The sequence below is a fragment of the Antechinus flavipes genome, chromosome X (genome assembly GCF_016432865.1).
Source record: "Antechinus flavipes isolate AdamAnt ecotype Samford, QLD, Australia chromosome X, AdamAnt_v2, whole genome shotgun sequence".
NCBI classification, from domain to species: Eukaryota; Metazoa; Chordata; class Mammalia; order Dasyuromorphia; family Dasyuridae; genus Antechinus; species Antechinus flavipes.
The window spans coordinates 18,211,231-18,237,942 of record NC_067404.1 but is presented as its reverse complement, the minus strand read 5'-3'; the positions used below and the strand labels follow the sequence as shown (position 1 = coordinate 18,237,942).

Sequence of the window (26,712 nt, the reverse complement as noted above, 5' to 3'; positions counted from 1 at the left end):
TTAATGTTTTTACTTTCTTTATTTTTCTCACTTTATATTACAATATGATTAGTGTAAAGATGTTTTGCATGATTTCACATTTATTATTAGCATCATATTTCTTTTTATCACATTGACTAGGGGAAAAATGGGAGAGAATTTAGAACCTAAACTTTAAAAAAAAAGTCCAAATTAAATATTTTTAAAAGGAAAAGAAGAAATGAACTACAGGAGAAAAAGTGATAGTTGACAGCAAAAATCATACAGACTTGGACATGGAAACAGGAGAGCCCTATAAGGAATACCACCTAAACCACTTATAAGATGTCATTCTGGCAAAGTCCCATTTCATGTCTTAGCATCACTTAATTCTTCTGCCAATTGACCTACAAAAAGCATCAAAATTATAAGTCTGCTGCTGACTCAAAGGAGATAAAATACATACACTGGACCCCCTAATATCATATCTATTGTAGTTGGTTTTGTTTTTGTAGTTAAAGATATGTTTGTGGTTTTTGTTGCTTATGTTCTTGTGATTAATCCTAAACAGAAAGGAAAAGCTCTGGCATGCCAGGAGCACAAGAATGGAATCTGTCGAGTATGTTATGGAAGAGCATTTAGTCAAAGCCAAAAATCATTCTCAATGGCAACTTTCGTCCACTTCACCTGAAAGAAAAGGAAATGAAAAGACTTACCTTTCAAAAGAAAGAAGGATGGTTACAGAAAAAAATTTGTAAATAAGAGGGTGACTTCTCAGATCTTCAATGATATTACAATCCTAAGAATAAGAAGTGCAGAAGGATGTGAGACCATTGGAGGTTTGAGGAAAAGATATGGCAAGAAAAGAGTTGGAGAGACCATGTGGACAGCCATGCACATCTTCCAGCTGTCTAGCACCCCAACTTCTTGAAATTTATTTTCTTGCTGACTCCATAGGATAGAGCCAGGAGAACAGAAATTACAAGAAGAAAATGTGACCAGCAGAGAAGAATGGCTCTGTCCAGTGGCCTCCATCTGGAGGAGTCTGCCAAACAGAGGGCTTAATGCACATATCATTCACATTTTTTTCCCATTGGCCTTGTCAAACCAGAGAGCCTTATTCCTTTATTGTCCGTTAAAAGACTGTCAAGCAAGTGCCCCTGAAAGGGCCCTAGTTCTGCCTATATGGACACAAAATTTTTAGGGAAGTCAAGGATGGCAAGAATGAATACATAAATGGTGGAGGGGGGTTACGGTAGACAGGCAGTGTTTCAAATCACTCGGTGGTCACAATATGACCTTTCAGGGTCAGAAAACCTTGACTTTACCTCCCAACTCATTCACTTACCAGACCTGTTAAGGTAACCAAGTCACTTATTCTGTGTTATCCTCTGGTCTCTCCCCTGCAACATCAGGATGACAAAATTACTAGTCTGACAGTTTGCTCAGAGGCTCAAAAATGACCTAAAATATAGGGCTTTTTTATATGAGCACGTTTTTCTTTTAACTGGGCCAGATACATAGAAGATCTTACAAAGAAAGATGCCTCAGGAGTGCAGTGGAAGCTTTTCTTTTGCTCACTAGGAGTTACTGCCTCAGGGTTGCACTGACTGATGCTTTCCCCTCCTCCAATCTCTATAAAATTGCTAAGCAAATTCAATTCTGGAAACTCAACTTTTTGAAATAACAGTGAGCTTTTCAAAATGAAATTTGTCCCGAAAAGGGAGATTATGCAGCTATTCATTGCAATAATCCTAGGACCCATAAATGGAGAAATCATGTTAACTTTAAGGGATTCAAAGGCAAAAAGATGGAGAACCTGAAGGAAACTGGTACTGGTTGTGACAAGAAATTTATGCACAGGATTTTGACAGTTAAACTCTTCCTGGGTGTCCTCCTAAGTATGAAGAAGTTCAGGTATAATGTTAACCTTAAAGTATTAATAGGAAAAAAATAGAAAAATTGATTCCCTGGTTGACCCTTGACACCAACTTGGACCTAGGACATCCTTTGCCACTTGTAATATTTCTTTTTACTTCTCACATTCAACACATGCAGGAATGAGGGAAATTTAAAAGCACAAAGGAAAAGAAGTTGGAGGAAAATTAAATCTAATTGTCAGTATTCTGTAAAGGAAGGTGGCAAGAGGCCAACTCAGGAGCCTTCCATCTGCCCCAAATTAACAAATTCCCCACAAAATACTCCCACAAGGCAACTTTTACCTTATACTGCCAACCTGATCTTTTCACACCAGGCTTTCCACCTCCTCGTCTGACTATCTCTTGAGAAAAGAAGAAAATTGGTAGGGAATGGGACTTCTGACTGTTTCTTGTTACACAGTTTGACTCATTTCTTAATGTAATCTTTTCTTGCCCAATCTCCACTATTCAGAAGGAAGTAACTAGTGAAGTAAGGATTCCATTGAAGATATGCCTTCCCTCTCATATTGCTCTTCTCCAGCCCTATGTCTGGTCTCCATTGGGATAAGGATGGTGCCCTCCACTCAATGATGAATTGTCACACACATGGTCATACCGTTCTCCTATCAGTGTTTTGGAACACTTGAAGATCATCATCCAAAGCACATTCCACATTCCCCTATCAGCCAAAACCCTCAACCATCTCACCCCTAAGTAATTCTCACAGCACCCAACCCTTCCACTGTGCCTTGTGGAAAACTTGTTCCATAGACAATAAATTTCCCTTCATGTTAAATAATTTATTTTTTCACTTCCTCCAATATATAGTCATTATTGAAACATGGCTACTCTTAGATGATACTCTCCCTAGTCACCCTTTCCTATACTGACTGCACCTTTTCTCGTTATCAGGTAGTGTTAAAATACTCCTTGTGCTCCATTGCCACTTCCAAATTCTTCCCCAACCTCTGTCACTCAGCATCCTCTCCTATTTAAAACACCTATTTAAAATCCTGGGAGTTATTGTCTACAGACTCCCAGGTCACTCCCCTTCTATTCTCAATCATGTTGGTATATGGCTCACAAGAATTCCTTCCTCTTCAATTCTTGACCTCATAAAAAAATGCACATATTTACTCTCCCTCTATCACTCTAACCATTCAGTTCTTCAGTCTACTAACTTCATCCTCTTGATCTTGCCATCCCTTACAAACGTTCCACTTCCATGTCTAATTTTTAAAACCCCCTTATCCAATCACAACCTATTGGCTTTTAACCTCTCCCTGTCTTTGCTCAAAGAATCCTATTTGATCCATACCATTATCTTTGTCCCTTGACCTCTCAATTCTGTTCTGGGCCATCACCCATAAACTAACCATTGTCTTTTCTCCCCATCTTGACCCCTTGTTGAACCGATCCAATTCTACACTGAATCTTCCACTATTGAATCACCAGATTTCTTATATCACCAGTTATTTCCTACCCACACCTCACACAAAGGATTGCTTTACCACTTCTACATGAGCTGCTGAGTGAAGGTGAAGATCATAAAAGCATTCTGATTTGGTCCTGAAGTTACACAACCTCTGCTGGGCCTTCTCTGTTGCTAGGCAATCCTATTATGGCTCCTATCAGCTCACTATCCCACCCTCCATGGTAGATTTCCCAATCTTTTCATCTTTCCTCAAATCTCTCATGGCAACTCCTTCCACCGCTCTTTCAGCTAAGATCCCTCTTCCTTATCTGTGAAAACTCAAATTCCTTCTGCCACTATCTCTTCCTTCACTCTTCCCATGTGATTAGGTGGCTTTACTTCTTACCAAGAACAAATAACTATCTTTTATCTGTTCTAGCAGTGCCATTATATCACATATTTTCCCTCCAATAGACCATCCTGTCATCCCTACACTATCACTTGTCAGTCTCCATGATTACTGCCTACTAATAGACTGGTGTCTCTCCCATCCTTAAGAAATGTTCACTTTACATTTTCATCTATTGTGTATCATCTATTCTATTGTCTGTATCTCTTCTGGATTTTGTAGCTAAACTCTTCCAAAGGTCCCTCTATTATAAGTGTCTCTGCTTTCTCTCCTCTCACTCTATTTGTAACCGCTTACATTTTGACTTCCAAACTTATTCCACTGAAACTGCTCTCTCCAAAGTTACCAGTGATTCTTAGTTGCAAAATTCAATGGGCTTTTATCAATTCTTATTCTCCTTGACCTCTCTGTAGCCTTTGACATTGGTGAGCTCCTTCTTCTTCTTGATACTTTCTTCTCTCTAGCTTGCCACCCATCTATGTGTTCCCTTTTTTTGAAGCAACTGGGGTTAAGTAACTTGCCTAAGTCACACAGCTAGTAAGTGTTAAATATCCTAACTACAGGGCCGGTGCTTTATTCACTGTGTCATCTAGCTGCCCCCCACCTACTTCTTCTTAGTATCCTTTCCTGAAGCATCCCTAGATCACAACCTCTAACTCTAGGAATCCTTTAGGTCTATCAAGGATCCACTTCTCCCTCTCTATGATAATCTCATCAGCTCCCATGGATTTAATTATCATCTCTATGCTGATGATTCTAAAAGCTGCTTCTCTTGCCCCAAATTTTGCTGACCTCAAATTTTGCATCTCCAACTGCCTTTCAGACATCTTGAACTAGATATCTGGAATTTAACATGTCTAAAATATAACTCATGATTTTTCCTCGAAAACTACTTTTCCTATAAGTATAGGAGGAAACATCATCCTTTAGACATTCTCGACCCTTCACTCCAATCTGTTGTCAAGGTTTGTCAACTTCACTTCTGAAATATCCCCTCCTCTTCTCTATACTGCCACCAGTCTGGTGCGTGCTCTCATCACTCCATGTCTGGACTACTGCAGTAGCTTACTACGGGGTCTGCCTATTTCAAGTGTCTCTGAAGTCCAATGCAATCTCCATTTATCTGCTAAAGTGAGTTTCCTAAAGAGCACGCCCAATCTGACTGAGCCCCAACTCCCCCAACAACTCATAGTGGCTCCATAGTTTATCTCCAGAAGCAAATACAAAATGCCCTATTTGGCATTCAAAGCCCTTAACATCCTATCTTCTTCCTTTCCAGACTCCTTACATCTTATTCCCTACCATGTAATCTTTGATGCAGTGACTCCAGACTCCTTACATCTTATTCCCCATCATGTATTCTTTGATGCAGTGACTCTGATCTAAATGTTCCACAAATAGGACATTTCATCTTTAGGGATTTTTCCTGGTTGGTCTTCATGACTGGAACTAACTTCAATTCTACCTACTGACTTCCCTGACTGCCCCAACTAAATTCCCATCTTGGAATTCTAGCACCTTCAGTCTTAATAAGTTACCATTTATTTTGTATATAGTTTGACAATATTTGTTTTATTTGTTGTCTCCCTCTTTAGATTTTAAGTTCCTTGAATGCAAAAACTGTTGTCTCTTATTGTATCCACAGTGCACAAACACAGTGCTTGGCACATAGTAGGTACATAATGTAGACTGCCTGATAGCAGACTGCCTATACTCTGGATGATACTATTTTCTTCTTTTCAAACATTTTATTTTGAACTGTTTCAAGAACTATCTTCATATAAGTTAAGTCCAATATGAAAATTTGGCCACCTGGGCAGAATTCTCAGGCACTAAAGGAGTAGTAAGTGATATATTAGTGGGTAAGTGATTCTGACTTTCTAATAAACCTCCATTCCAGGAGGCCACCAATCAATGCCTTGCACAGTAAAGAGTTGAGAAGAAATTGGAGATTGGGTATTATAAACTGGAAATAGTAGAGCATGCTGTGAAAGAGTCTGAATCTCCACTAACTAAAATGGAGAAATATAGGAGGTTCTGTATGTTGCTGGCAAGTCCCTATCTTGAGATTAATATTCTTCTGTCATGTAAGGAATGTTTCTGTTTATGAAAAGTCAGATTTTCAGTGTCTAGAGGAAAATTCATTTGAAGTCGATTAGTTTGCACACTCGATGAAATTTTGAGAAACACAGTATCCAAAGCAAAGGGATTACTGGTATCTTTGAAGTGGGTATTATGCTTCCAACAAACTTAAACAGGATTTGGATAGTCAGAAAGAAGAAAAAAAATGGAAGAGGTGAGACAGTTAAAAGCTCTCTCAGTCTCTCCGACCCCTCTGTTCAAAAAAAAATTTTATTTGAAAATTATGCTTTTGGGCTATCACTTGATTCTATTGTTGATCTGGTGGGAAGAGACCATCTGTGTAAATTATGATTTGTATACTTTGTATTTTGTACCGGAATTTTTGGAATTTTGGAAAAGGTTGAATTGGGAACTATGTGGCTTCTGTTTCAGGAAGAAAACAAGGGAAAGTGGCAGTTTCACTTCATTATGGAAAAGCACTGTGAAATGAAAGAAAGTCAGCCCATATTGTGGATCCAGTCTAGGAATGATTGTGGTTTAATAAAAGGAATTAGGGGCAGCTAGGTGGCAAAGTGGATAGAGGACCAGCCCTGAAGTCAAGAGGACCTGAGTTCAAATCTGCCCTCAGACACTCAACACTTCCTAGCTGTGGGACCCTGGGCAAGTCACTTAACCCCAATTGCCTCAGCAAAATAAAATAAAATAAAATAATAAAAGGAATTAAACCTGCTGTAATTTGTTATTCCAAGGATAAGCTAGGGTCATGCTTTGTCTAAAGTTCAAATTGAAGGAATAAAGTCAGTAATTGAATATTTAGATAAATAAATACTTACCAAAAAAGAGGCAATTGCCGATTTTACTGGTAAGAAAAGAAGGAAAATTAGATAACGTTATCTTGTGTACCAGTTTATCCAAATTTAAGCATTCCTGTGCTTCACCTACAATATTTTCTAGACATTTGCAGGAAATTTAAAGTTGATTATTCCATCAAAGGGTCCACGTTAATTTATTATACCTTCCCAGCCTTCAGCTTGTACTTGGGCCCCCAATAATTGTGGCTCCTGAATTCTCCATATTTGAGACTCAAAACATCTTCCTGGCTCACATGAGGAAATTGCTGATTTGTACCTCATAAAAAGATAAGAGTATAAATGTATTTGTTTACATATCAAATTATCAATGTTTCTCTCTTAGTTTGCAATAATTTTAATAGAAAAAGAAAATAAGGAACTGAACACATCACTGGAGAATAGATCAGAAAGATTTCTGCAGTCTTCTAAATGGAACTGCAAAAGAACGTACATATTTGACAATGGAACATGGAACTTTGTCAATTTAGGGCACAGAGTTATTGCAAACAAATGTTAAAATGCAGAAATAGTTGATAAATTACTAACAGATCATAACTTTTTCTTTCTGATCATGACACTTCTGATTTTATTAGAAGTATCTGACATAACCATTAAATTATGTTTCCCCTAACATAAGTATAGAGCTAGATTCAGATGATTTAATAATTTAGAGAGCCAACTAACGATTATTTTAGCTACAATACTTAAATTTCCTGTCTTGGGGCAATAGGGTATTATATTCAATAAGCTATTTGTAAACAGAAAAGGGACCTCTCAGTATAAAAGGTTCTTTCCTTTTCCAAGCAATGCCAAAGAATCCAGTATGTAAGATTCTAATGAATATTTTTGCTTAGTTTTTGTAGTAAATACAAAAGGTAGACTCCTACAGAGATGAGTGAGCATTGCATCTGTTGCCCTATAAGTACACTTTTGAGCTGGCACCTAGAAAAATGGCATCTTTAGCAGGCAATTTTGTGGAGGTTAAAAGTAGGAAAATATTTAAGTATGAATGTGGTCTCACTAAGACTCAATAAACAGAGCAAATGCCACAAGGTAAACCCTAAAAGGTGAACTAAGAATGTAGAAAAGCTGAGCAGCAAATGAATCAGTGCCAGTTACCAATTAATTTGGAAACTGATTTCCAGGTCAATGATCTTCCCCTTAATCTGTTAGTCAAGCATTTATTAACTGGTGGGGATATAAAAGAAGGCAAAAGACAGTCTCTGCTCTCAAATACTTTATAGTGTAACAGGGAAGACAATATGCAAACAATTACATAACAAACAAGCTACATACAAGACAAATTGGAGATAATCCACACAGAAAAAGCACTAGTGTTAACAAGGTTTAGGAAAGGTAAGGAAAAGTGTAGAAGGTGGGATTTTAGGAAGAATTTGAAAGAAGTCAGGGAAGCCAGTCAGTAGAAATGCAGAGGAAAAGAATTCCAGGCCTGGGGGATATCCAGTGAAAATGCACGATCAGGAAAGATGGAGTTTCTTGTGCAAGGAATGTCAAGCCAATATCATGGAATCACAGAGCACATAGTGGGGAAGAGAAGGAAGGGGTAAGGTCATGAAGGACTTTGAATGCCAGAGTCTTTTCTAATTGTTCTTCAAAGTGACTGGAAGCCATTGAATTTGAAATATCTTTCTCCACTCGTTAATTTCCATTAAATTTGTTACAGCTCCAAGGATGGCTAGTTTCTTTCTGCAGTGAAGGATTCATGGAAGTATCTGGAGACTAATTTTCTTCAAGATGTCCTCCAATCTTTTTAATGTTCTTAGGTACATTCCAGTTAAAAGGGAGCTAATTCTGGTTAATTCTGCGGCTACCAACAATTCACCACAATAAATATGAATGGATCTGGGGGACAGTCATCACATTGTGCATCACTTGTGCAATTGGTACAATGGAATATTCCTTCTCCAGCATACCTGCTGACAGCAAAATGGATACAAGCAGCAAAGCACTGAGAGATATATTTTGGGTTCTTACTAGAGCAACTTTTACATTTCTACCAGGCTCTCAATTTGTCTAATAAAAAGTACAAACTCCAAGAAATTAGACAGGCTAGCAGGTAGCAGTTCATCCCACTCACTCCTGAGCAAACTAATTTCTTCTCACATTATTACATTTTTCTCTAAATACTACACAAACATACACACAGACACACACACAATAATTTTAATGATTCCTTTGATTCTTTTCCACAGCTACAACTTTTGTAAGCCCAGTTCCCAAGGCATCCTTGAAGTCAGCATTCTTACTCGATTCCTTTTGCCTTCAGTTCCAGTTTGACTCGTTGCAGATAGCTGGGATCGGGGTAACCAAAGTTTTCCGGCCCGCCGAATTGTAGAGTTTTGTGGTGAATATCATTCCAGGTGATCACATCCTTGACGCCTGATGTGCGAGACTGTCCTACTGTGAAAATCAACTTTTGGTCAAAAGCTCTTCTGAGGAGATGTAAAACCTGCCGTCCTTCTTCATTATTGGGCAAGTACGCCACCCGTCTCGTTCCTTCATAGCGTTTTCCTGGATTGGGATGCTCTTCTGTCTGGATGCCTCCCCGCATGTCATAATGAATCACGATAGTGCCATAGGAATTGTAACCCGGAAGTGAAGAATCCCTGTAAGACGTTGTCATTGTTCCGTCTGGCTGATTCCCTTTCACAATACCATAGGAGGTCTGGCATACAGGGCACACTGGCTTATGTTTCATGGCCTCTCTGATACAAGGGCCACAGAATGCATGCTTGCACTTTGGAAGTACTTCTTTCTGGTGAATGCTTTCCATACAGATGACACACTCTTCCTCTTCCTCTTTTCCTAAGTCCCACCAGCTAGGCAATCCCTTAAAGGGAGGTAAAGCCATTCTGAAATCGTCAACAATTTTGTCCAAGGGGGATTTGGAGTCTCTATTCCAATTTCTTCCAAGGGAAAGGGTTGGCCATTGTCTCTGCTGAACAGGACTTTCAATACTAAAATATCTCTTAACATATTCCACTGCTTCTGCAAGGTACTTAGGCAAACCAGCCAATGTCAGTTCTTGTCCATTCCACTCCAAGTTTACATGGGGGTGCTTTCTTTCAAAGTCTTCAAAGAATGGTTTTTCAGGCCAACACTTTCTTTCTTGAACCAATGATTTCAGGTTCACTACCTCTTTGGCAATCTGAGGTAAGAGCATCTGAAAGATATCAACAAAATCTTCATAAGCATGTGCAGAGAGGTCTATGCCTTTGTCTTTTGGTGTAAATACAACGAGGGTTTTCTGAGTTTGGGGATTGTTCATCAGTTCCATTGCAGTGTCATATTTTTTCTCTATTTCTCTGACTTCTGGGTGCAGAAGACGCAACTGAATGGTATCAACTTCAATTCCATTCTTCATCAGGTTTTGGGAAGCCATCATTTCTTCAGGTTGTTTGCGGGAGAAATTTGTCTCAATGAAATGTTGAGCTCCTAAAATATCCCGTGGGTTTCCCAAGAGGATTAAGACTTTTCCTTCAGCTTTAACATACATATTTTGAAACATATCGGTCAGTGTTTTTTGGACGTCAAGTGCCAGCTTATTATCTGTGAAATGAACATCTTGATGGGTCACATTCTGCATTTCCCTCTGAAATGTTCTGGTGAAAGCTTCTTGAGCTGCCTTCCTGTCCCCTGATTTAGCTGGCTCAAAGTCTAAACACACATTGCCTGTAGGATATACGAAAGTACTGATGATACGTACTTGAAACTCACTTTCGATTCTGGCCAAAGTTTCAGCAAAGAAACATTTAAAATATTCATATAGATGTGAAGAAATTGTGATAAGGTCTGACTCTTCTTCTGCACTGTGTTTTGGGTTTGAGTGAATAGGATTGTCACAGTCATTTGGCACAACATTCTCGATTTCTCTTGCTGCGGCTGAGTGGGAAAAATCCTCTTTCTGCTCATTGCCCAGTACGCTCTCATTTAAGAAATGGTAAATTTTTCCAATATCTTCATAGTCACCAATCACTTTCTCAGGCATATCATGGCCTCCCTCTATTTTAATATTTGGGCAGAGATTAGTAATTTTTTCCCTCTGTTCTTTGGAAAGACTGAAGTTCAGCTGGGCCTCCACATGAAGAAATGCCTTTTGAATGAAGCAATTTGAGGAGTTAGAAGCACCTCCTTCTTCTGGTTGTTTCTCACATGGAACTTCCTCTGGGAGTGACTGAGTCTGAGGGGAAGGCTGACTTATCTCCAAAGTATTGTTCTCTTCTGGGTTTTCGCTTGATTCTATGAAGACATCCACGTGTGAAGTATCATTGATAACCACAGAGTGATCTCTTTTTGCTATGACACCTTCCTTGGCTTGTCTTTTATAAAACTCTACCCAGAAAGTGCCTTCTGTAGGACCAGCTTTGACCTTGCACTTGCCTCCCCCCGACTTCCACGGGTTCTGGAAATACTTTTGTAGCTTCCTCTCCATTCTCGGGCAGTTTTCAGATACCCGAACCAGGACCCGGTAGAGCGGGCTGTGGGAAGTGCTGCCAGTAGCCATCAGGGCAGGGTAGGAACTCATGAGTTGAAGAGTTGGTGTTGTGATGTTTGTTCTCTGGGCTCTGGAGGGGAAAACTGGGGAGCAAAGAAGGGAAACAAAAGGGTGCTGTCAGCTGACTAACCCCATTTCTCTGCCTAAATCATAAACTGATAAAAATAGTAATTGGTTCAGACAGGACAAACATATGACAAAGAACCAATTGGCAACTTAACAATGAAATCCTAAATACTGAGGATTTCAAAGAATAATTAGAAAAACCAAGTAATTATCTGAAAGAATGAGGAGGAGGAGAATGATCATGATATGATATACAACAATTTACAGGATGCAGATAAAGCAAACCTAGGGAGAAAAAAAAGTATATATACTTACAAACACATTTATAACATAGAAGATATGAGGAATAATGAACTGACTATTCATTGAAAAAATTAGAAAGCCAACAAATAAACAAGCTTAAAATAAATACAAATATGTTTTTAATGAGGAAAGAGATATTGAAAACAAAAATATTCCAAAGAAAAAGTATCTAAAACTAAAGGCTGGCTATTTGAAAAGAAAAATGAACTTGATATACCCTTAACTAATCTAATCAAAAAGAAGAGGGGAGAAAATCAAATCAATGAAATAGTAATTGAGAAAAATGAAATACCAACAGAAGAAGGAAAAAACCATTACCATGTTATGTACACTGTTAACCAAAAACAATATAATCCATGAGACATGTGTTGCAACTGGAGTTATTACAAGAGGAAAGCATATACATGTAGGGATGCCCTATACCAAGGAGCCTAGCAGTGCAGGCAAGACTTGGTATTTAAGTTACAGGGAAAAGTGGAAGTCATAGGAGACAGGGAAAGGATCAATCCCCTCCAAAGAGGAGGAGAGAGCATGAATAAGTAAAATAACAAAAGCAGCATTCTTTTCCATTGCTAAACCATGAAGAAATGATGGTCTGCTTATTTCCAAGGGTCCCATCTGCAGAAAGTTTCTCAATTTACTACAGACTGACTGGCACCTGTCTTAATTCCCAAGAACACACAGGGATGTCAACTTGGAATACAAACAACAAATCATGTCAGCTTTGGAGGTTAAAGGTATGGTGCTTCATCCTTGACACATATGGGGCCTCTTGCATAATCCAGGTGCAGTGTTTCTGCAAAATATGACAGCTCAAAAAGACAAATTCAGGGGATTCCTTAACATTACCCCTCCTCCCACCATCCCATTGGCTAAAGGTAACTCCTAGGGACCCTAATGATTACAAAGAGTTCACTTGGTAAAACATCCCCAAGTATAGTACCTGGGAAGGGTCTCTGAAGGGAAGAGAAAGAAACATTTCAAAAGGATAAACGTCAACAGAAAGCTAACAAGACACCTTGAGCGTGTTTAGGTCTCACAGCTGATAAAAGGAAAATTTAAATTACAAAATGAGATCAGCACCAGAACCATAAATGAAGCACAATACAAATCATAGTAAGAACATTCAAAATCAAAGATTAATTCAGAAGGGAAAATCATACAGTAGACAACCAAGAGAACTTAATATACAAATACAGACAATAGAAGTCAAAGGGGTACAATAAGGACATCAATATTAACAAACATTAAGTCTCACTGCAATTTAATAATCCTTCCCCACATTCATTTAATCAACACATTTCGTCTTGGATCTCAGATGTTCCATGAAGTCATCCAATCCCTGGCACAGCTCTTCTTGGAGCAGTCTGGAAAATATCATATCTTCAGGAGTACCACTTTGGTGGTGGAACCTTTCTGGTTCCAAATTATTTGTAAAGACTCTTTAAAAAATGTTTCTGTTAAAATCTTCTACAAAACAGATCTCAATATAAGATTTCCATACTTGTCACAAATTTTACTCTCTAACAACTAGTACACGTGATAGAAACCAACTGAACCCTCAGGGTTCTGATTTAATCAATAATAGAGCTATAAAAGGAACATCATATTAGGAAACCATAGTTCATTTAAAACTGCAGAGAATTTTAGGTTATGAATAACCCATGTTATTTATATTTTTATCTAAACTCTATACTTGACATAAATATTGTTAACAATAAGCTAAAGAGTTACTGTTAGATTAACATTCAAATACAAACTAAATATTTTAAATGCCACAGAAAGGGAAACTCCTAAAACCTTCAAATTACATATATATTTATTTGATTTTATTGTTTTCTTAACATTTTTACTCATTTTTTTACTTTACAGCTTTTAACTGTTAATTACTTTAGAACTCCAAATTTAAATATCAGTAAATTCAATTTAATTCCAATTCAATTCAGTTATTCAATTCCCCTCTTTAGGAATAAGAATCTACTCCTCATGTTTTGAAAATATATATTACAGAAGATGACCTATGTATGAAAAACAAATGAATTTACATAAAAGTTACTAAGTTAACTTCAATTGTAGCAAAAGACTTGAGAAGGTATGTGGAGATACACTTAAGCAATCAATTTTGAAACAGTTTAAGTTTTTGATAATAAAAAAGGTTTGCACTACAGGAAACAAAAGTTGTTATTTCCACATTAAATAAGAATATTAAATAAAATTGACTTTTCCATTAATGTAACACAAATTATTCCATAAGTGATTCTCTTCTAAGAGAACTGATTGCACTAAAAGTCATTTCTTGGAACCAAATTGAAGATGTTACTGATTTCATTTTAATTATTAATAGAATAACATCTTGGTCCCATAAACTATTGTAATAACACTTAATTATTCTCATATATTAGGAAACATTTAAGAACCTTATTTTATTCAGAAATGTATATCTAGCAAAAGGCAGAAATATTCATTTTCCAAGTTGTTTTGGATATTGAATGGACTATAACTCCAGGCTGAATAGCTCAGATTTTACACAGATGCAATTTATTATACTAGTTTAGATATGTTCCAGCCTTAGTCTGTGGGATGATGATTTAACACTGTGTTTGTTATCTTTGTTTCACAATCTTCCTTTATCTTCATCTAATCATTCCCATGACATTCAGAAAGAATGAGCTATTCCAGGGAATTAATCTCTTACATGATTATGTAAGTCTTAGCAATCAGACAATAAGCCCAAGCACTAAATTACTTAATTGTTTGAGATATGGAATGACTAAACATTTAGACTGAAAATAGCAAGGTCTTACATACTTGCATTGTGCTTCTATCTTCTACTGACCACTTGCTCTGATTAAAGAAATTTACTATAAAAGAAAAACATATGGACATGATTCTAACAGCATCAAAATTGGTCCTTAATGATTCATCACATATATGGCAAGATAAAGCTCTGTTTGACTTCAGGTAAGAGTCAGATTTGACAAGCAATCATGCAGCAACAATTCTACCTCATAGCAAGACTTAGGAATAGCCAGGTGGGAAATATTTCTGTTCAAAGGTAAATAACAAAATGGGGAAACTGAGCCAGAAGGATCCTACCTTAGGCTATGCAAGCTTGTCTTCTTGGCTTTTTCCCAGATACAGACCTCCACCTGTAACATTTCAGGATCACATTCCCTGAGTACCTTGTGGCATTTCTCTCAAATGGTGGATTAATGACTTAATGATCCATCCATACCTGAATTAAAAACTCAAAACAATATCAGTTAGAGTCCCAAGAGCTTTTACCATAAATAACAAGTTTCACTAATCACAACTAAAAGCTAGATACCATTATTTTTACTCTCATGGAGTTGCAATAAGTAATAAAAGTTTGCCAGGATTCACACGTACATGAGAGATTTCACTTTACATTCATCACTTGTCTTTCTTTTCTTCTTCTCCTTGAGCCTGTACATCCTGGTGTATGGATCAATCATTAGAAATCACTTCTATATTATACAAAAACTTGAAAATTCTCAATAAGTCAATTGCATTGTGTAGGAAGTCAATAACCTATCAGAAGCTCTTTTCCCAGAGCTTAGGACTTTGCCACACAGATGGCTTCCAGGAACCTGGAAAGTTTTCCAGGGGGAATCTACAAGGACTTTTCTTTGTATCATTACTTATACAATAATTAATAACCAATTTTCCTTTTTAAAATATCCATGTAAATACCTGATAGGTTTTTAAATTATGACAATAATCCCAAATAACAATTTACAATCTTACAAATTTCATAAATGATAGCCAAATACTTTTAGCTGTAACTTTTTCTTAACTATAGGTAAAGGCAGAAAGTTCCATTTTCTTAAATTGCAGTTACAAAACATTATAAAACAGGATTAACAGGGCTGATAAACTAACAACAGTTTTCAAAAAATTTTTCACCTTCAAAATTTATGACCAAAGAACTAGAGAACATTATGAAATGCAAAATGGATAATTTTGATTACATTAAATTAAAATGGGTTTGCACAAACAAAACTAATGCAATCAAGATTAGAAGGAAAGCAGAAAGCTAGGGAAAAAAAATAAACCCAGTGTTTTTGATAAAGGGCTCATTTCTAAAATATATAGAGAATTGAATCAAACTTGTAAGAATACAAGCCATTCTCCAATTGATAAATGGTCAAAGGATAGGAACAATTTTCAGCCATTTCTAGTCATATGAAAAAAAAATACTCAAAATCACTACTGATTGGAGAAATGCAAATTAAGACAACTCAGAGGCACAACTTCACACCTCTCAGATTGCCTAAGATGACAGGAAAAGACAATGTAGAATGTTGGAGTGGATGTGGGAAAGCTGGGACACTGGTACATTGTTGGTGGAACTGTAAACAGATCCAACCATTATGGAGAGCAACATGGAACTATGCTCAAAGGGCTATCAAACTGTGCATACTCTTTGATCCAACAGTGTCTGGATATCTCAACAAAATCATCAAAAAGGGAAAAGAAGTCACATGTGCAAAAATGTTTGTAGTGGCAAGCAATTGGAAACTAAAGTAGATGCCCATCAGTTGGAGAATGGCTGAATAAGTTATGGAATATGAATGTGATGGAATATTATTGTTCTATAAGAAATTACTACCAGGATGATTTCAGAGAAGCCTGGAGAGACTTACATGAACTGATGCTAAGTGAAGTGAGTAGAACCAAGAGAACATTGTACATGACAACAAGAAGACTATGTGATGATCAACTGTGATGGACTTGACTCTGTTCAACAATGAGGTATTTAGGCAGTTTCAACAGCCTCGTGATGGAAAGTGCCATCCACATCCAGAGAGAGAACTTTAGAGCCTGAATGTGGATCAAAGCATAAGATTTTTACCTTGTTGTTGAAAATAATCTTTGCATGTAATTGAAAAAATAAAATACCATTAACAAAAAAGTCATCCCTTTTAACTGTTCACTTCATACTCTAATAATATAAGTTACATAATAATTGATGCAAAAAGTTACCAATTTCACAATGTAAGAAAATTTTAAAACATATCAATGCCATAAATAATAGTATGCATTCAAGACTTGAAACAAACAAATTAACAATCAGGAGACTTTGATTCAACTGAATGCATTTCCAAATTACCTAAGACAGAAAATAATTTTATCACCATTGGCACTGTATGTTGATCCTATCTAAATTTGTATAAAATCATTTTGTGTGAAGCAATTACATCTAATTAAAGAAATAATTATAACACTTAATATTCACATAGTGCTTGAATTATGCTAGGCATCTTATTAAGCATTTTACAATCCATGTGACCTTCACAATAACCCTAGGAAGTGGTTGCTATCATTATCCCCTTACAGATTAGAAAACCTGAGGTAAATAGATGTGAGGTAACTTGATAAAGGTTACCCAGTTAACAAAATTTCAGATCCATACATTTTTTCCAAATTTGTCTTAATGCCAGATAGTATAAGAAATCCTGAAGCATAAAGATCATATTATGAGAGAGATTTTTCACTTAAAATAAGATCAGAGTAAATTTAGTTACACTTGGATCTATTTTTCAAATGGTAATGAATCTCAATTACTAATTTTAATTATGTAATTATATGTTTTACACAAGAACTATTATTTTAAGCATTTCATATTATGGAGTACACTATTTCTAGCCAACGCACCGACAAAGATTGCAAAATTTTCAATCTGCTATTAGGTTTTAATCAATTATCACACTTAAAAGCACATTTTAATTTAATTCCAATCTGGGTTTTACAATCTCAGAAAGAACCCATTCTTTATCAATGTAGTCCTAGCCCTCTATTACTGTTTCTCTATATACTTCCAAATCAAACAGCAACTTTTTATTATTATAATTATTCATAAGATAAACATAAAGCCAAATTTTTTCAGTCATTTTCTGTCAATATATTTGAATCTTATCAACATACTTAAATCTCCTGAAGCTGGCACAAGGGCACCCAGAGCAACTGTTCCCCAAACCTTCTTATCTATCTTTCACATTTTCTCTTCAGTTTTTATTTTTCTTTCCAAATCTTCTAAACCAATTATTCAGACTATACAACTTTACTCAAATCCAAATTATATTCACTCTGTTGACTATTTCGTTTGATAAGTTCAGCACATGTTGTTAAACAAAACCCAATGACTCATTAAAATCTTACCTTCACAGCAGTATAGTTAATTTAAGCTCAAGTGACCTTTGTCATTAATTTACCTATCAGACAATGATTCTATATATTGATTTGTTATCATTCACGTATTCCTTAAAAGATGGAGATACCAAAAACTCATTAAAATGTTGTTAGCAGTCATTGTTGTTAGCTCTAACAAATCCATCTATATTAATAACCATTAAGTTTTGGCATATAAGTCACAAAAGTAACAAAGCATTTCGAAGTTGCTTTCTTACATAAGCTCCTCTTGTAGGGATAAGAAGCAACAATTCTTAAGAGTCTAACACATAATCTTGTAAAATTGAGTGGGAATCTCATATAAGTTATGACAAAATTTCCAGTTTCAAAATACACATACCAGTTCAAAAATTATTTTTAAGTTAATCAGTACTTAACTTTAGCTTATGGGATTCTCTAAACATCTAACTAGATATTTCAATCAGATTTAGCCTTTTTGTTGTTTCATGGTACACACAAAACTTTTTTTTCTTTTTTAAGATGCCTGGAAATGGTTAATTTCCAGTTCTATTTTAAAGTACAAGTTTTGAAACTTTTACTGTCAAAGCCCCCAAACCTGTCTCTTTAAAATCAGTGAAATGAGTTTCTCTAGCTTGTAAAACAATAAACTAGTCATTGCTAAGATGAGGAGTGGGTGGTAAAAAGGACTAGGTCACAGTTCAATTATGTGAAGGAAGTGACCAGGATCTTTCTAACAATATATATTAGCTAATAAGACATAGAAAGATAGATTTTCCAGCAAAGTTTTTCTTTCTAAGCTCCATGAGCACAATTGCAGACTCTGAGAGACAGCTGAACACAGACATAAGAAATATAAATATACCTGTGCAAATATTGCCTTGCCTGCCTTGCTATGTAGCCATGCTATATATCAAACACAACAGCCTAAGAAATTATTATCCTTTTAAGATTGTTTCTGTTTTACTCATTGCATATTCTGATCTGACACTTCCTTTATCAATCATATCTCCAATAACCTTTGCTTCACTGAGTTTTTTCTTCTGTCTCTTTACTGTCCACTGATACAGTCATAAAGGGAGGGAGGAAGAAAAAGAGAAAAAAAGAAAATTTCTCTGTTCTTTACCCTATGATAGAGAGGGCAACTGCTATTCCTAGGTATTTCTTAGCAGGCCTGAAAGTTCTCATCTTTGCCTATGCTACCTATCTATAAATTAAGTTTAAAATGCACCTCTGAAAAAAAATTAGAGATATCTTAACCTTCCTGTCAAATACCTGGAGGTTTCAGGACACACAACTATGATATCTGGCCCATGGCGGTTTCCTCAGGAGGAGGAGAAAACCATCTTTGGACACTTTATTATGTGTGGAGAACACACAGAGAGATAAAAACAACCACCAAAAAAAAACCCACTAAAATTTTATATTCCCAATTCACACCCATATATTCTATTATTATTTTTCAGTTGGTTAGCCAAAATCATTATGATTCACTCTCCTCTCTTCCCTCCACATATTAGAAAAATCTAATTAAAAATCAGACAAAAAAAGATGAACAGCATTTTAGAAAATTTAAATGATAGCTCTCTGATTAACAACTGAATGGGAGAGGAAGGAACATACCTTTTTCCCTCAGAAATACAAAAAAAAATAATAACCATGCATCAGGGCATTTAGACATAAATCGGGTAATAAATCAAACAAATTAGGGAATTAAACAAACTAGGAGAACATGGAATAGTTTACCTCTCAGATCTGTAGATAAGAGAAGACTTTATTACCAAATAAGAGATAGAAAGAATTACAGGATACAAAATGGATACTTTTGGTTACATTAAATTAAAAAGTTTTCTCACAAACAAAACCAATGAAAGCAGAAAACTGGTCAAAATTTTTTACATCAAATTTCTCTGACCATGGCCTCAATGCTCAAATATTGAGTCAAATTAATAATAAATCAAGTCATTCCCCAATTAATAAATGGTCAAAAGATATGAACAAGCAATTTTTAAATGGAGAAATCAAAGCTATCTCTAGTCATATGAAAAAAATGCTCTAAATGACCAATTCATTTAGAGAAATGCAAATTAAAACAACTTTGAGGTATTACTTCACACCTATCAGATTAATTAATATAACAGAAAAGTAAAATGATCAGTGTTAGAGAGGATATGGAAAAATTGAGACAGTTGCATGAACTGTGGGTAGAGTTATGGACTGATGCAAACATTCTAGAGAACTATCTAAAACTATGACGAAGGGGCTATAAAAGGATACTTATCTTTTGACCCAGCAATATCACTACTAGGTTTGTATTCCAAAAAGATTTTTTAAAAAGAAGAAAAAAGAAAAGGCCACATGTACAAAAACATTTATACTAGTTCTTTTAGTGGTCACAAAGAACTAGAAATTGAGGGGATGTCCATCAACTGGGGAATGGCTGAACCAAATGTAGCATATAATTGTGATAAAACTTTATTGTGCTATATAGAAAATGATGATCAGGATGTTTAAAAAAACTTTAAAAAACTTAACATGAACTGATGCAAATTGAAGTGAGCAGAATCAGAAAAGTAATATTGTGCAGCAATCAACTACAAATGATTTAGCTATTCCTAGCTCTAGAAAAATCTAAAATAATGCAAAGGGACTTGTGATGAAAAATGCTTTTCACCTCTAGGAAAAAAAATTATAGAGATCAAAGCATATTGTATTTATTATCAACTATATGGGTTTTTAAAAACTATATTGTTCTAATTCATCAGCTGAAATTCCCATTTTAAACCATATATTACAAAACCTCATTGTTTCTTTTTTTGTCATTTCTGCCTCAGTTGGGAGTTCTCCCTTATCCCATACTTCAAGGAGCTTTCCCCCAAAGGAGTTTCCTTTGAAACATTATTTTGGCTTGTTCTACCATTCTCTTCCCCCAGCCTTTAAAATGAATTATTTATCCAAAATTTAGAGCAGCATTAGATCTAATTGAGAAAAAGCAGAACCCTTCCTAATAAGATCAGGGGCAAAGCATTATTACCAATATCATTCAACATTGTACTAGAAATGCTAGCTACAGCAATAAGAGGAGAAAAAAGAAATTAAAAAGGAATGGACAATGAGAAAACAAAATTGTCATTCTTTTTAGAAGATATGATGGGATACTTAGAGAAACCTAGAAAATCAACTAGTTGAAATGATGAATGACTTTAGCAAGATTTTAGAATATAAAATAAATCCACATAAACCAGCAGCATTTCAATATTTTGTGACCAAAAATACCAGCAGAAAAAGCTAGAAAAGAGAAGTTCCATTTAAATAACAATTTACTACAAAATACTTGGGAGTCTATCTGCAAGACAAACCCAAAAACTATTTGAACATAATCACAAAATATTTTTTACATAAATAAAAACAGATCTAAACAACTAGAGAATTATTGATTGCTTATAGATAAGACAAGCTAATTTAATAAATATGTCAATTATACCTAAATTTAGAATAACTTTTTAAAAGTAAAAAAAAATAATAATAACAAAATTCATCTGGAAGAACAAGTGGTCAAGAACACCAAAGAAAACAATAAAAAAAATGTGAAGGAAGGCTGCCTAGAGGTGCCAGATTTCACATGGTATTAGAAAGCAGTAATCATCAAAACAATCTATTACTGGCTAATTAATGGCGTGAAATAGAGTCAATGTACTATATACAGTCTTAAATTACCATGGTAATTTAGTGTTTGAGCAATCCAAAGATCTAAGGCAAGCTTTGGGGGAAAAAAACAGTATCCAACAAAAATTGCTAGGAAAAGAGGAAAGCAGTTTGGCAGAAACTAGACAGAGGCCAACATCTCACTCTGTAAATACTAAAATAAGATCAAAATGGGTAAAGAATTTAGACAATTTAGGGGAGCATGGAAAACAATTTACCTGTCAGACCAATGGATAAGAAAACTGAGTCAAATTGATAAGAATACAAACTATTCTCTAACTTATAGAAACAAGTAGTATTCAGAAGAAGAAATTAAAGCTATCAATTAGCATATTTAAAAAATGCTGGTCACTCCTGATCACTTCCAGAGAGAGAACTGATAAAGTTTAAAGTGCATATTGAGGCATAGTTTTTTCATTTTCTTTATTTTTTTGCTTTTTATTTTGCAACATGACTAATATAGAAATATGTTATGTGTAAAGGATATCCTATTGCTTGCCTTCTTAATGACTATAGGAGGAAATGGAGGAAAACAGTATTTGGGATTCAAAAATAAGAATGTTAAATTCTTTTTTATTCATATTTTTAATTCATAAAAAAGCAAAAAAAAACACAATTTTGCAAACATTTAAACAATAATTAATTCCAGTATTACATAAACTGGGCTGGGAAGGGAGTGGCAAAGATGAGATCCTACAAAATTCCTACTATGACAAAAATTTGTTAATGGAATACTGGGAGTCAAAAGGGAAAAGAAAATTATAGATCATTTTCAATAATGATTATTGATAAGAAAATTTTCAATAAAATATTAGCAAAGAGGATAATATTAATATTAACTGGTAATATTAACTAGTAATGCAAGTCTAATTCAGTATAGGAAAACTAGAAACATAATTGACCATATTACTAACAAAACTCACAAAAATCATATTATTATTTCAATGGATGTAAAAAAGATTTTGATAAAATGAAATACCAATTCTTTTTTTAATTGAAAAGACCAGGAATAAGTGATTTCCTTAAAATGTTAAGAATTATATCTAAAACTAATAGCAAACAATATCTTTAATGGATCCAAAAGACTTTCCAATACATTCAGGGATGAAACGAGGATGTTCATTAATATCATTGATATTTAATATTTTACTAAAAATTCAACACAGAAATAAAACATTAAAAATATTTGAGGAAAAAAAATTGGCAAAGGAAAAAACCAAGCTATCACTTTATGTGGATGACATGATAGTTTAAAAATTAACTAAAAAACTAATCAAAATAATGAACAACTTCAGTAGTATAGCATAATGTAAAATAAATCCAAATAAATATTCATCATTTCTGTATATTACCAAATATCCATCAGGCAGATTGGCTGTTTGAAGGAGGAACAACTATCTTTAGCCATTCTTTTCAACTGTTCTAGCCAAGAGGCTTGAAGTATTCTTGGAAACCACACCATTCTTTTTTTCAGCAAAGCAAATGGGGTTAAATGACTTGCCCATAGTCACACAAATAGGAAGTGTTGTGTCTGAGGCAAGATTTGAACTCAGGTCCTCCTATCTGCAGGGTTGGTACTCTAGCCACTGCACCATCTAGCTGCCCTGAGATTAGACCATTCTTAAAACAAAAAGAAACACAGGGTAAAATAGAAGTATTCACTTCATCTAATTTCTATCAGGATGCTGGATTCACTCTGTCTACTAGATTCAAATCTGATGCTATAATGAATAAAATATCATGGGATGATTTTATGGTGTGGAACCCACTAAGGATTCTAAGGTCCATCTAGGTGTCCTCCTTTTTCATTACAAAAACCTCTAAATTTTAAATCCTGGATCTGAATTTCTTTCCTATCAATAATTATATTCATTTTGTCCCATTAAAATACAGCCCTATCCATGTGGCAACTTCATTCACATTGTGAGGCATTTTTAAAAAAGAGAGAATGAGGTGTCATCCACTATAACCAAGAGCACACACTAAATGTTATGGAGAAACTGGAAGAGCACGGGCTCACATCTACAGATAAGGAAAGAGGTTGTGAACAAATAAATTACACAGAAAATAAAAGAAACAATTTTGAATTGAAAAAGCTTTTGCACAAACAAATCTAATGCAATTAAAATTAAAAGGGAAATAAGTCAATGGGGAAAGATTTGCAGCAACTTTCTCTATTAAAGACTTAATATGATCCTTATACATACATACAAATACAAATACATGAAATCAGTTCAAATTCATTAGCCTGAGCCATTTACCAATAGATAAATGGTCAAAAGATATAAAGAGGTGATTTCAAAAAAAAGAAACTCCAGAAATCAACAACCATATGATAAAATGTTATTATATTATATTATATTATATTATATTATATTATATTATAATAAGTTATTAAAAATAAGAGAAATGTAAATTAAAGCAACTTTGAGGTTCTACCTCTCAGCCATCAGACTGGCTGGCAAAAATGAAAAATGAACCTCCTCTCTCCCCGCCCCCCCATTTCCCAACTTTCTTTTGTGTTTTATCTTCTTCCATTAGATTGAAATTCCTTGAAACAAGGACTTCTTTCTTTTGGGTATTTGTATCCCCAGTGCTTACCACAGTGGACGTCACATAGTAGATGTTTAATAATATTTATTGATTATTAATAAGTAAAATGACAAATGTGGTAAAAGCTGCAGGAAAATAGGCACACTGAAAGCATTATTTGCAGAGATGCAAATTGGTCCAGACATTGTGGGAAGCAATTTAGAATTGTGCCTCAGAGGTTACAAAACTGTGGCCCATTTGCACCACCACTAAATTTAGATCACAAAAGGAGCAAAGAAAAAGAAAATAGACCCACACATTAAAAAAAAAATTATAGGAGCTTTTTTTAAAGTAGTTAAAAGCTGGAAAGTAAGGGAGTGTCCAGCTCTGGTGAAATAACTAAATAAATTGTGGTTTATGAATGCATTAGCAGGGTAATATTTTATTGTACCATAAGAAATGGCCAGTGTCAGAAGAACTGGAAAGAACTCTTAAGATCTAATAGAGACTAAAATGAGCAAAACTAGAAGAACTTAACAATGACAATATTATAAAGAGAAAAAGTTGAAAAGCTTTTAGAACTCTAATTATTAAATACAGTCCAGAGGAACTGTAAATTATTCCTATTACCCAGCTCCAGCCACAGAAGTGGTGGACTGAAAATCCAGAATAACAAGTGAATGGAACATATGTACATAATTAATGGAAATTGGTTTTACTAGAATATACATATTTATTATGAGGATCTTGTCTTTGTCCTTGTTGTGGGGGAGAGGGATGGCACAAGGAGGAAGTGATAATGCTTTTAAAAATAAAATTTTTTAATTTAATTAAATTTAATTTTAAATTTAATTAACATTAAAATAAGAGAATTACTCTTCTAATTACCAACCAATTCAATTGGTTAGTTTTCCTCTAGAGGAACTAACCTTTTGTCCATTTTTGAGCATTTAAGATGGAGAGTAATCCATATTTGGTTGGTCTCATAAAGCTCTATTAGCTCTGCATACAGTTCAGTGACACTAAAAGAGGAGGATTTTGCCTTTGTGAAAAGCTTCCGAACTCTGATCAATGCAAGAACCCACTTTCGACCTAGAAGACTGCTGTTGAAGCATGAGACCTACATCTTGACAGGTGAGGGAATGTAGATGCACAAGAAGACACATATTCAGACACAAAGTGGAGATTTGTTTTGCTTGACTATGCATATTTATTCAAAAAAATCTATCCTTTTCTTTCTTTCCCTTTAATGAGGTGGGGTGTGGGAGGTAGAGAAGGCAGAAGAGATGGGGGAAAACGAAAAACAAAAACCAGGGGGGAAAAAAAAAAGGTCACTAAGGGGTGTGTGCGTGTGTGTGCGCGCGCACGCTGGCGCGCTAGCGCGCGTTCGTGTGTGTGTGCGCGCGCGCGTCTGTGTCTGTGTGTCTGTGTGGGTCTGTGTGTGTGTGTGGAAGTGGAGCAGAAGCGAGAAGAAGGAAGGCCAGGGGGAATAAAGCATTGGTAGTTTTGAAAAAATACAGATTAAATGATTATATATTAAAAAACCAAAAAAAAACAAAAACTAAGCTATAGATGGGAGAGATCAACAGGTGCATGGACAATCCCTTTTTTCTATTATATGAAATACATGGAAATGCTTATTGGATCGGGTGTTTGCTGAGACCAGAATAATAATAAATGAATGAATGAAGAAAATTATTGAAAATGAAGATATAGAAATAAGTTATTTCGTAGATTGGTTCTTCTCCCCCCCCTTCCCCCACCTACCAGTTCCAATCTTCTGGGCCGAACTCCAAAGAAGGGATGGGGGGATGGGGGTGGGGCAGGTAGGTTGGAACGGCTGTGGGGAGGGTACCGCTGAAAGGGAGGGGGGAGGTAGGAAATCACCGGATGCCTTTCCAGAGGTCCTTTATCCCTCAGACAGACAAACAGAAGCCTTTGGCACTTCCAGCTGCGGATGCATCCATGAATGAAGTGCAAAAGGCCCTGGACGGTGGTCTAGGGGTGCGGGTGGGGTGGGCAATACACACACCTACGCCCGACTAAGGATTCTGGAAAGGGAAATTAGGGAATAAAAGAATCACCTAGCAGGGCCTTACTTACCTCCCATACACACACAGAGGTGCAAACAGGCCCGGGGGGTCGGGGAACGAGAGGTGGATGGAGCTGAAGCCTCAGACAGCCCCCTTTGGCTGACTGCAGGACACCCCAATCCAGGTGAAAATCGCAAAAAGGAGGAGACCTGTGACGTCAAGTTTGGAGGCGGGTCTTGATTCAGCCAATGGAACTTAGGTCGCGACGCGGGAGGCGCGGGGGGCGAGGGGGGGGGCAAGGAGGGGAGGGCACAAGGATGGGGAGAGGTGCTGCCTCCTCAGAACAAATCAATCAGGTTGTTAATCAATATTTGGTCAGTTCCTACGACATGTCATACAGTGGGCAAGAGCTGGAAATCAGAAAGAACAGGACAAATCAGGAAAAAAGATCATTTCGTAGAATAAACTGATAAAATATAGGGAAACTCTCAGGGTTCAGGCAAAGCAATCCTTATGTACAGCCCATCATTCCAAATACATTTATGAATAAAAGAGATAACAAAGATCAAAAGAAAAACCTGGAAAAGAAACAAATAGGAAAACAACAAAAACTACGGGAAAAAATCATTCTGAAAATAAAAGAAGTGAATAAAATTGGGACAAAACAAACAGCTAATTGATTTCTATTTAAAGGACAGTCAAATCATCAAGATTTTTTTTAATGGAAAAAAGCAAGAAAGATCAGTCCATTGA

General features: G+C 35.7%; 1 protein-coding gene across 1 annotated transcript; it reads right to left on the bottom strand.

The window, feature by feature from the left end:
* Positions 1 to 26,162, bottom strand: LOC127542803 (E3 ubiquitin-protein ligase DTX3L-like). Its single transcript, XM_051968624.1, has 4 exons — positions 26,030 to 26,162; positions 6,616 to 11,232; positions 1,307 to 1,361; positions 1 to 645 (listed from the first exon to the last, which is right to left on the bottom strand). Exons 1-2 carry the CDS (start codon positions 26,034 to 26,036, stop codon positions 8,897 to 8,899), a joined length of 2,343 nt encoding a protein of 780 aa, XP_051824584.1. The 5' UTR covers positions 26,037 to 26,162; the 3' UTR covers positions 1 to 645; positions 1,307 to 1,361; positions 6,616 to 8,896.
* Between the last annotated feature and the right edge of the window lie 550 nt (positions 26,163 to 26,712).